We start from the raw sequence: 12,709 nt of genomic DNA on the forward strand, positions 1-12,709 counted from the left end.
TATGATGAGATGACTGGCTCAGCGGACAATGGAAGAGCAACAGACATTGTATACCTTGATTTTAACAAGGCCTTTGATGTGATCTCCCATAGCATCCTTATAGCCAAATTGATGAGATATGATTTGGATAAGTGAATCACGAAGTGGGTGGAATATTGCCTGGACTGCCAGGCTCAAAGAATGCGACCGGCAGCACAAAGTCCAACTGCTTGCCAGTTACTAGCGGTGTCCCTCAGGGGTCAATATTGGGACCAATACTCTTCGATATCTTTATTAACAGCCTGAAYGATTGCACAGAGCTCGTTCTCAGCAAGTTCACAGATGATACCAAATTGGGGTGAGCAGCTGGTACGCTGAAGGACAGGGCTGTCATTCAGAGACTACTCGACAGTCTGGAGATATGGGCGATAGGAACCTCATGCAGTTCAACAAAGGCAAGTGCATTTCAAATGGAAAAACCCCAGGCAGCAGCACAGCCTGGGAGCTAACCAACTAGAAAGCAGCTTTGCAAAAAAGTACCTGGGGGTCCTGGTAGACAAGTTAATAGGAGTTAGCAGGAGGTTCTTGCAAAAAAGAAGGCCAACTGCATAGSAGGCTGTAACACCCAGCGTAGCCAACAAGCCAAGAGAAGTGATTATTCCCTTCTATTCTGCATCTGTGAGGCCTCATCTGGGGACATATGAGGAGAGTTGTGGGAACTGGGTTTGCTCAGCCTTAAGAGCAGGAGGCTAAGGGGAGATTTTATTGCTGTCTTCAAATATCCAACGAGAAGGTACAGAGGAGACAGAGCCAGACTCTTCTCAGAGGTGTACAGTGATTGGAGGAGGGTCAACAGACACAAGTTGCAACACAGGAAATTTTGCTTTAATACAAGTTTTTTTTGTTTTGGTTTGTTATTTTTACTACGAGGTGTAAAATGTTAGAACAGGTTGCCCAGAGATTGTAAAACCTCCACCCTTAGAGAGATTCAAAACTCAGGTGGAGAAGTCCCTGAGCAACCTGATTTAATTGGACCTGCTTTGAGCAGAAGGTCAGGCTAGCAGGCCTTCCAACCTAAATTATTCTATGATTCTATAATTTTATAATCCAATAGATGGAGCTTAAAATATTTGCATGCCTTGCACAAGTAGATAAGTTATCCTTTCCTCCTTGAAGAACCCTAAGCAATTTAATCTTTTGCAAGAGTAGAAGGGAAAAAGCGGAAAGCTGGAAATTGTTAAGGTTTTTGTAGTTTGTAATCTACAGAGCAGATAAGACGCCAAATGGATTTCTAAGTAAAATGAAAGAGAAAGCTAAAAGTAGAGCTGGAGACAGTAATTCTACTAAAAAAGTAGGAAACTAAGAAAAAGGAATTTAATTCAGAGATCATGTCTGTATCCAATAAAGAGAATAGAGCAGGAGAGGAAATCTGAAGGAAAAAAAAAAAAAAAAAGGTGAAGCCTAGGATCTAATGTGAAAGTAAAGATAGGTCAATGGAAGTTAAACCCCTGAGGCTTCAGCAGACATAAAAGGAAAAATCTTTTGCTAGCAGTCCTAGTAAATACATGCAGGAAAGATTTCTAAATCATCTGTACAATCCACTGAAAAAAAGAAACACTTTCCAAAAAAACATTAAAAAGTCGCATTCAAATTTTTTTTTAAAGTACATGCCTTACTGCAATAGCACATTTTATATCRCAGGTGTTTGGGTTTTTTAAAATCACATTTTTTTCTAATGTCTTATTAACCAATTTTTATTTCTGATTTAATTCTTAGTCACTCTTGACATTCAGATTTTGATCGCCTAAAGTTTTTCCTCCTTTTCATAATGTAGAAGGAATGTTATAGAAGACAGCTTGATTTCCTTGGATTTAGCAAATAATTATTTGATCCACTATCATCAATTAATCCTACCTCCAAGCCACAGAAAGTCATTTACAGATCGCAGAAGTTCCACAGCCATGTGATAATGCACTAAGGAATCCTGTAACATCCCAGCTTGCAAACACAGGTCACCAACATGTTTCCGCATCCGGCCTTGACAACGCTTCTTGTAGTGTCTGCAAAATAAAAGATGCAGTTTATAATTACATCCAGAAAACACCTACTTGAGATAATATTTAACCTAAAGTCAATTTTCTTTCCTCCTTAATAATGTATTAACATTAATTTACTCTCTGAGCAAACATCCAGTATGAATTCCAACCAGCATAATATGCAAAAGAACCAATGTTCTGAGGAGATATGGAGAAAACTGATGCATCATATATTTTGGCTATATAACATTAATATATACAGTCAGACAAAGTTTGAAGATTGTTCTTCAGTGCGCTTAAATAGCATCTAATAATATCATAAATTAAATWAAAATATACTCATAAAAAATAAAGAACTGCCTATGTCTGTAAAGTAGTATTACCTCTTTAGAAATATCATGGCCTGTTAAAAAAAGAATGGGTTTTTTTGAAGGGATAATTAGCAGAAGAATTGATTAAGCCTGCAGCTCCTTTCCATTTTTCCTCCTACTCTACACTTAGAGGCCCAACGTGACCACCATCATTTAAGTCAAGAACTGACAGGGTTTCTGTTCCTACCCTCTTTTATTTATTCAAATAGAAGTTCAAACAACACCAACAATACAGTTTCTTTCCTATCCCAACAACAATGAATAGACCAGGACAATAAAGTCTTACTGAAAATATTAAATGAACAGATACTTTCGTACAACTGGAAAGGCAACCAAAGTACAGCATATTAAATTATTTCCTTTAGGCATAAAGGCTAGGAGAGATGAGAACAATGAAAACATTTGTATTAACTACATTTTACTGTTTTTTACTGAAGACAAGCATCAAGTCCCAATGATAGCCCCTACATTCAACCATGAAAAAATGTCTTATTTTTTGAACTTGGTTAAAAAAAAAAAAAAGTTCATCAAGAGGAAAGGTCTGAAGACAAAATAACTGACTCATGGCTCAGTCTGGGAACAAAAATTTACAGGTAAAAGTTATATGGAAAAACATGCAATCTCATATTTACAAATCAAGTAGAAAAGCCATCAGAACCAGTATTATTGACARGAAGTCAAGAAGTATGCCTCCTATTGCTTCTGTCCAGCCAAAATAATGCAAATAAATCCCATAAATCCATAAATATATATTCCCACTTCTCTGATCAATCACATCATATTCACAATTGATATGATGAAGAGGGCAACACACAAAACTACAAAAAGACTGTTTATCTTTCAGGTATGTCAAGAAATTGCATTATTTCTTATCTTTTAGTTTTTCAACCAGCTTGTACTTTATGGATCTGTTTTAAGCAAAAAAGCAATAAAATTCAAAGTGAAAACTAAAATTGCTCTGCACAAACTCAGAAAGGACACCAAATCTTAACAAGACTTCAATATGAGCTTTGACTTTTAGAGAAATACAGTTGGTCAAAACGTTGATTTTTACTCTTGTAAACAATTTAKACTCTCCTATACCATCCTGATTCGAGTCAGGGTTTTGTTAATCTCTGCATTTTAGAATGAAATGAAGATTACAAATGTTATAATTCTTTTAATTTGTTACACAGAATAAATAGTGGAATGTGGAAACATAGCTTCCTTCCGGAGCTATAATTTCATTCAGAAATGCTAACACTTCAAATTTCCTCTCCCTAAACTTTCAAGTATTCTGTAGGTTTATGGACAAATTGCATTCCTTATTATTGCAAAATTGTAATTTCGTAAAGGCTTTTCTTATTAATACATACAAAATTATTTTTATTCATTATCATCCTAATTCTCTTTCCTGATATTAATTACAGTATCAATTTGTCATCATGATCTGTAACAGGTTTTTTCCTCCAAATGTTAGTATTACAGCCAAGAAACAAACCTTCTGATTAGCTGAAAGGTTATATAATTATTTTTTTTAAGAAGCTACTGTCCATATTTCAAATGAGATCATTTCACAGTTATACCAAAGCGCCAGCAATCAACAGACTAGCAGTAACACTTTAAAAATATCATATGCAAATTTAGAGACCAAAGAGAAGAGTTCGAAATATCCAAACAAAGCAAACCAAATGGATTTTATTTACCAATTTCTGGATTGCATCAATTATTCAATTTTGCTTGATTTTATTATTGCTTTTTGCACTCAACTGGAAGAAATTTTTAAAGAACATTCTTTAAAATAAATACTACTCAAAAAATTCAATATAATCTTAATAACATCATTAGACTTCCATGAGAAAGGTCAGAAAATTTTTACAGTAACTAATATTTTCCAGATAGCATATTTTTAAGTTCTTAGGGGTATGTTCTTAAGTGTAAGTCATATAGCAAAAGCAGAATAAAGCTCGACTTCTAAACCGGAATCTCATACCAGAAACACTTCAGTCATACAGCCTCACCAACTCTTCCTAACCAATATCTAATTCTGCTAAACGTTTATGTGCATGTCAATATATTCAAAATGTGAATGCATCTGTTCACTGCAGTAAAGCTTAGACATCAATAAATATTGGTTGTACATAACATTTCTCTTTCAGAAACTCTCCCTGTTTATAAGCTAAAACATGTTATTCCTGATGATGGAGATATGAACTATTAATCATTCAAAGGCTAAATTCATTCTACCTACTTTTAGGCTCTTAAATGTGGTGCCAAGATAGGAGCTATATCCTACACACTCTGCAAAGCCTTCACCATCCTCCTTGAGAACACTTCTCCACTGATTATAGAGGAAGTTTGCAATGTATAGATGTATAAATTGTGTCTTAATACAGCACTCACAATTAAGTGCTATGAATTCAAGCCTTAAACTAGAAATATACTGGTTCTCAATTACTGCAAGTGTGTYTGAAGAGAAAAAAAGCAGTTTCTTTAAAACTAAACCCATTCTCCACAGACAGCAAAACTCAATTTACTTTGTATTTGGGAAGCTTGTTTCAGAAAAATCACATCTACAAAATCGGGTCATTAACATCATGACTAAGTGAATTATGATTTAATCAAGTACTGGATCAATCAGTTACTGTATAGTAAATCCAATGGAAAAAAAAAATCATACATGCTGACCCTTCTAGGATAAAAGCATGATTATTCATAAAGCTTCACAGCTTTACCCAAAGAATCAGGCTGCAAAGCTGAAAGCAAGAAGCTTATGGATACCTTCTTCCTAATTTAATTTTGATTAAAACATTGTTTAATTGTTTTGGTTCTCTATTGCTTAATCCTAATCTATTTGATGACAGGAAGTCCACACAAGCTAATTGCTACTTCTTCTAGGATAAGCAGAGGTCAGGTCCTTGTCATATCCCAGTGCGAAGAGTTGTTTATCTGTCTTTTTCCCCAGGAAGGTTATTTAAGATGTTAGGTAAGCAGTCTCACTCAAAGACACAACAAAAAGAGGCCCTTCCAGGGAGTGCGATGCACCCAAAAACATCTCAGAGAAGGCAATGTCATGTAATTCAGGACTACGTGCCATATACTCCATAACTTCAGACCATCATCCAAACACCTCTTCAGAAGGTCCTTTCCTCAACACACGTACATTCTCATGACTATAAAGTTTAAAAATCTAGTTTAAAGTCTTCTTCYCTAAAGTTGCCCAGCAGTGTTAATTTTGTACCAAACATATGGTGCTCTTCAGAATAACAACCACCATCATCACCATCAGTAACCATTACTACTACTTCAAATTGGAGGAGAAAAATCCAGTTCCAGTTCTCAAAATGGAACCAGAAAGCACTACCATAACCCATTTCCACTTCTACCTCATTTGCTATATAGGATACATTCTTTACCCCTCCATCCCCAACTCTTTTCTTCTCTGACCTCCCCCTTCTGAAACTAAAATTGCCTGGAATGGCTACAAGGATAACATTTGGAAAATTYGGAGCAACAGTATAATATTTCAAGACAGAAATTATTTTCACTAAAAACCATCCAGCAACAAGTTTGAAAGGAATTTCTGAATCCTCAAAATTTCAAAAAGGCTAAATTTAAAAATAAAAACATGCAAAATGAATTCACAAAAGTATTCATGCAAAATGCTTCAACAAAAATTTCCATCAAATTCTGCCAATTCCAATTAGCATGCATAACTATAGATATCACCAATCATAACATTATCCAGACTTAAAAAACACAGCTACAGCATTTGACTGACTTCCAGAACTTTTGAATTTGGAAACCAAACACAGGCAGCAATAGCTTCATGGCTTTAGAGTTTAAAAAATAAAGCAAATTCCAGAGGCCAGCAGCCACCTAAGCAAATTATGTGTGTCCTACAAAAAAATTCAGCATTGCTACCAAATACAGTTGCCAAATGCGCCAAAAGGGGTCAACCACAGTAGTGAGGGTCCAGGCAGCAATCATTTTTGTATGTACTGAAAAACAAATATAAAAAGCAACACTAAACTATGCAATGAAGGCAGAGTGGAAAGGCAGTACATGGAAGAAAGCTAACTATTTTTAAACATACGCGATCACAGCCTACCTTTTTAGACCCAACAACAAACTCACAGGGCAGTATTAGAGAAGAAGAAAAAAAGAAAGGAACAAAATAAAAATTAGAAAGACAAAGAACAGAAACAAAATTAACAGCCACATACACATACTTAAATATCACAAAGTTTGACGGATCAGTGAACAAATCCCACCAACTATACTATTTAGAAAAACAGACTTTTATAAACAGAGCTCTACTTTCTAATCACTCAATAGTATTAAATGCATGCCTTATGAGCATTAAAAAAAAAAAAAGACCCTAGCACACAAACTGACACAAACAATATTAAAATGTGCTTATCTAAAAAGATTATACATACAAGCACGTTGAGGATTTTTTTAACTGAAAACAGAAAAGTCACAGAAAATTTAAGCAAATGGAGTTTGTCAAGGTGGTCAAGAATGGACTGATTTCAAAGGAAAGGTCTTATCCTACATCTTGAATAGAGCCCCACAGTATTATACTCAGTAATACAGATGAAGAACATGGAAATTATCTCTAAAACAGTGCGCGCTAGCTAYGACCCTACTCTACTATTTCTGGCAAGTCTGTTTCCCAGTTTCAAGTTGAGAAGACTTTTGTGTTGTTATGAGAATATGCAATTCCATTCCCTTCAATTCGAGTCAGTTCCCAGACATCTACAAACAACTACCAAGGGCAACTGATCTCAAAAACTTTTTCAACTATCCTCAGCAGCCCTGTGACAATATTTTATGTAATTTACAGATGAAGAACAGAAACATAGGAAAATTAATTGATTTGCCATGATCACCTCTTGGCTGGCTACTCTACAAATTAAACCTTGGTCAGACTCCCAGTCCTACAGCTTTCTGTTAATGGGYCTATCTTTCCAACACTTCTTAGGACTCCCTCATAGGGATCCCACTATTTTTGCTATGTAAAAAAAGTTTTTTACCAGCCAAAAAAGTTACTCAACCCAAATTGTACAATGTTTTTCTCTATATTATTGTCTCCATATGAATTCTGGGAACACTATCTCACCTGCTCAGTATACAAACAACCTGTCAAAAGACAAAGATCAACTGTACCTTTCCTCAGAATCTTATCTGAAATGCAGCTTAATTCATGTTCCTAATTTATGAACACCGCATCTCAAAAGATGACAGTTAGGTTTCAATGACTATGCAACCTAGTGGCAAATATTCAGTCTTGATACTAATGTCAGTCTTATAAACTGGGCAAGATAAAACATCAATCCTATCCATCTAGTTCTGATCACAACAYTGGCACTAACCTTAGTATTTTACCATAAATCTTGGAGAAAAGTCTATTTTCAACTTAAGATACTAAAAAAAGTTGAGTAGTTTTAATTAGTCTTTGGGGGGGGGAATCACGTGATCATAATTACTACATCCCATGTAACTTTTTAACATACTCTCACTCAACATGTCAACCTGGTCCATTAGCTGAAGGTTACACCTATACTCTAAATCTAATGAGACCTTTGCTACAGACTATCAAATTCAACTTCAAAAATTTAGAAACTGATGGAAAATATATGCTCATTTAGACTACRCAGACATCCACAACTACAGCAGCGAAGATGCGTACTGTCTGTTACAAGCACTAACTTCCATCTACTTAATACAGAACATTGAGGGTCTTGCAGCAGTTAGTTTCACACTGACTGCAAGGTCAGGATACACTATACCAATTAAATGAAAACAGAGTGGGGATGAATAAAAACAGGTTGTAAAAAGATTAAGGGGACAATCTTTGCCTTTCACCCTTTAGAAATTTCCCTCTATTTAAGAAAAGCCGTTTCATTGTCCTCACTATCTCAATAACATCTTGATTTTTGACTTCATTCTTTAAACTCATCATATCCAAAGATCCAAATAACCAACAAAGTAGCAAAAGTTATTATACTGGATGTTTTCTTATGCACTCCAAGCACTTAGACAACCTTTAGTCCCTCATTGGACAGAATTATACAAAGCAGCATCTTGCCAAAACAGAAATTGGACTCAGTGTAATAAGGTCATTTCTAACCCTGTATCTTCATATGATGACTTAAAACAATGATTTCCCCTTAATTAGGGTATCAGTCACAACAAAAGAGAATACGCTACAATAAAAACCTTTTATTGAAACCCAAGTAACAAAATGAAATACACTAGTATTTCACATCTAAAGACTTAGGTGTAAGTTGTTTTAAAGTGTAAATTTGTTAATAAACTGATCTCAGTTCAACCACATTTCACATTCCTGAATTTCTGCTCAGTAGACCACAGAAGCAGAGATACRTCATGTTCCACGAAAGGTGCCTTGGAGATTGTGCAAAGCAGCTCATGTACATTATGCACGTGTATTTCTAACTGAACCAGGGATGACAACTTTTCTTAAAGGCACTTTTTCCAATTGGGAATGTCATCCCCATCCATTTAGGATTACATACATTTCTCCTTTCTGTTACAAAACTCAATGATGTAAAAAAATCTCAGGTATTTAGAACATTTTCTTAGTTTCCTGTCTATTGCAAAATACTAAACTGAATAGAAAGATCTTTTTTTTTAGCTTGTATATGCTATTATATATAAAGTCAAGTTTTAAAACAATCAGAAGTGCTAATTCCACAGCAAAATAAAAAACTGAAAAACATTTTTATTTTTCAACTGAAGAGGAAATATCAGAACATTTATCACCTTTACTTTTAGGAGTTAAGTGCAGAAAGCATTTAGTTAAAGTATATCCATTGACTTAGACTTACTGAAAATCTATTTAGTATTCAAGCCATTCGACAAGGTTGTATGCATATCTAAACTACTGCTTAATTCTTTGTAAATCCATACGTTTACTGAACTCGGGTCAGGGAAAAGGGACATGCACTTTATATTTTGCAGAGAGTTGAAGCATGACACTAAATTTGTTTCCAGGTTTCAGTGCAACAGCACAAAACCTCTTCTTGGATATGGATGAATAAATAGACTCCTTGTTATTTGAGCTACCCACCACTTCAGGTATTTCACAGGAAATATTTGGCCACTAGCTACACACAGTCAATGCTCATAAATAAGTAATTTTACCCTTTGGAAACATGTTACTTAGAAGAAACAACTGAACAACAAAATTAATTCTGATATCAAGGCAAAGATTTGGGGGCAAAATTCATAGCTTTCTTAGTTTAATTGGAAACACAAAATCTTGGTGATTATGTTCATCCAAAATTCATCCAAATTGAGTAATTAAAGCCAAGATTCTAAAAGGGCTCATGTAGCCTAYAAAATTCTACTGTCCATACTATCCATGAAAAAACAATTACATAATAATTTATATTGCTAATGAAAGTCAAATAGTGCAGGCACTAACCAGAACACTGAAAGAGTAGCTACAGTTGGAAACGATACTGGTAGCAAGTTGGAGCAAGTTCAACTGCACACCACCAAAGAGGATCTGGAGCAGGGGAGGAAGGTAGTGTTGGCCATCCCTTCAAGGAACCAGAGATAACTTAATGGAGGCTTCAAGCTACTTAGAAACTTAGAATAATGTCTTCCAGCATATTACACTCTTATACAGAGATTCTAAGGCTAACATTAATTATGCAAGTCAGGCTAATTAACTTGGTCAGGAGGCCTTACAAGCATACCTCTACAGCAGGCATACAGTATCCAGATGGATACCTCTGAGCTTTAACCACTGCTAGCATCCCTAGTCGTAAAAGACTGATTTGAAAGATATTACTCCTACACATACTATGTATTCTGTTAGGACTTCCACATCTCTGTCTTCTCCAAGACGATAGGAAAATGTTTGATTTCTTACTTTGGATTTGCCTTTGAACAGTGGAGTCAAATAGATTTTGCATCTGCCTGTAGCTAGCAACCCAGAATTACTAATCCCTAACACCAGAACTATGCAACACTCAAATCTGAAAGCTGAGCATGCAAACGGTTAGGAGGGAGTGATGTGATGGGAATTAAAAATAAAAACTATAACATAGACAAAACCTCTGCACAAAGATAACAATTGTGAATGGAATGGTAGCAAAACAAGATGGGTCAAGAACATCAAATAATTAAAGAAAAGAAGAAAGATAGGGCAAGACGCTGAACTTAGCAAAATCGTATGATCACTACTTCATAGCATAAAAAAGAAGAGTCTTGTGGAAAAAAAACCACAGTAGGTATGATAACTCAAATATTACTACAAAAAATATAAAATTAATTTTGTCAATGTTAATTGAATTTCTTTATTAATACTGTATATCTATAAAATATTTGTTTTTTCAGTAAAAAGTCTCATTGTAGTGGAATCTGTCAAATCTCTTCTGTGACTTCTTCCTACTATTTGATTAGCCTCATAAATATTTATACAGATAAACGCAAAACATCAAATATAGTCAGACAGCAAATTAAGTTCTCTTAAATTACAGCAGACACACACAATAAAACAGGGGCGTGACCTCTGCAGTAACAAAGTATGCTTTGTCCTTTCTAATAGGCTTACTCTAGGGGCTAGCAATTGCCACATACGTTTTTCAAAACCTGTCAGCTGATAAAAATAGCTGCTTACCTACTATCTGTGTCCAGACCTACAAAATCCTTCTTTTCAAAAGGAACACAGAGTAGKGGGATCTTGTCTCCAGACTTATCAGTGGCTCTGTCAAGTCGCTTCGATTCCAACACAATGAAGAGGGATTCAATAAAATCTTCTATTCTCTTCTCCACAGTCTCACATTCATCATAACTGGGATAAAACGCCACATCTGTGCGTGGCTGCTCTGCAATCTCTCCCTGAAGTCCGAAGACAAACAACCGGGAATCATACAGTGTAGAACCATACATTTCCTTCTGAAGATGGAATTTTTCAAAAGTCTGAGGCCAGTCCTTTGCAGAAGAACAGTCTGTAATAGTTATCAGCCCCACAACTTTGCGGTGCGTCTGAAAATCCCCCCATTCATTATTCTCTGGCGGATAATGGTGCCTATAACGGATATACAACACACGCTGAGAGTCGCGCACGTTAACTTGACTCACTGCTGAAATTCGCTTGTAGATCCTAAAGAAGCTCTCTTCTGGTACAATACCAATTGGCTGAACCACAACCAGGAGAGTCTGATGGTCCTCAGCACACTGCATGTAGTCAGGAACACTCATTTTGCATCAACTGCGGGCTAATAAAAGAAAAACGATTATTATTTTTTTAAACACTCAGATGTACCCGTGGCTGCTGAATCGAGGACTGTGGTTCTAAACATTTCTACATTCTGTATATTATGCGCTCCTTTAAACTTCTTTCATACTTAACTGTTCTATTCTCTTCTCCCTTTTTCAAGTTAAAACACTATTTGCTCTACAATACTTTCTTTCATAATTTTATTAAATTTTCAATGCCACAAAGTTAAAGAGAGCGCTCTTAGTCACACAGCCATACAACCACGAACAAAAGTTTGTAAGTTTTGTTCTTCACCCAGATCCTATTCCCTGTGCAGCTATACGAGTAACTGTGCAAGCAACGCAAACCTGCAGAAGCCCACGGGGCAGTGAAGAATCTCTAGCTACTCTTAATCTACCACTGCCACAGACCAAATGTTTGCCGAAACCTCAGCACAGGCCTCTTCTGAGACTTGGACTCTCCAGTCTGTCTCCACAATACACCTTGCGGAAACACCGAAAATTGGGTAAGGTGAAGGGTAGACTAATGCCAAATCAGAATGACCATACAGCTGCCAAAGCTTTTCACAAGGCCAGGTGGAAATCAGGTCCAGAATACTTCTTCCAGCAGAACTGAAGCCATTATTTTCTCAAAACCCACGCAGGTTTATCAGGACCAGGCAACTACTTCTTCCTTTATGTTTAAATATCTAAAATTCCTTCCCCTCTGAGCTCTAAAACCGACTGTACTACTGCGGCTGTGTCTTAAAAGAAGACGTGCACAGCTAAAACATTTTATCTCCTCTGAGGCCTCCTGGACCGCAGACCTGCTGGTGGATTTCAGCTTCAAAATACCCTCTAAAAATGTACGTATGGGGGGGGGGGGGGAGGCAGCACAACGACACTAATTGCTTTACCAACCAGAACCAAGAAAAGGAGTGTTGTGCGCAGGCATGCAGGTGGCGAAAGAAGCTGTTTCAAGGGTGTTTTTTTTAATTACAGACGGCACAAAGCAAGGGACACCTGTTCCTCCGAGCCCCCCTCGACCCCCCCCTCGCCCGCTCCCCTCACAGCGCAGAGAAGCGCGGCTAACGGCCAACGGCCGCC

At 36.4% G+C, this 12,709-nt stretch overlaps 1 protein-coding gene across 13 annotated transcripts in view; it reads right to left on the bottom strand.

Moving 5' to 3' along the window:
• Nucleotides 1–12,709, bottom strand: part of TRAPPC9 (trafficking protein particle complex 9) — a 460,967-nt gene that overhangs the window by 447,799 nt on the left and 459 nt on the right. For 11 of the 13 annotated variants that reach the window (XR_003252299.1, XR_003252300.1, XM_026058550.1 and 8 more), the window contains exons 2-3: nt 11,022–11,622; nt 1,894–2,039 (exon numbers count right to left, since the gene is read on the bottom strand). Coding sequence is in view for 11 of the 13 variants with exons in the window: in XM_026058550.1 (XP_025914335.1) it covers nt 1,894–2,039; nt 11,022–11,605 (730 nt within the window). In the remaining 2 variants the exon portion in view is untranslated. Of the gene's footprint in view, nt 1–1,893; nt 2,040–11,021; nt 11,623–12,523; nt 12,627–12,709 lie in introns of those variants that run through there. The other 2 variants (XM_026058552.1, XM_026058549.1) reach the window with 2 other exon arrangements.

Source organism: Apteryx rowi, unplaced genomic scaffold (assembly GCF_003343035.1).
Source record: "Apteryx rowi isolate R43461 unplaced genomic scaffold, aptRow1 scaffold_148, whole genome shotgun sequence".
NCBI lineage: Eukaryota > Metazoa > Chordata > Aves > Apterygiformes > Apterygidae > Apteryx > Apteryx rowi.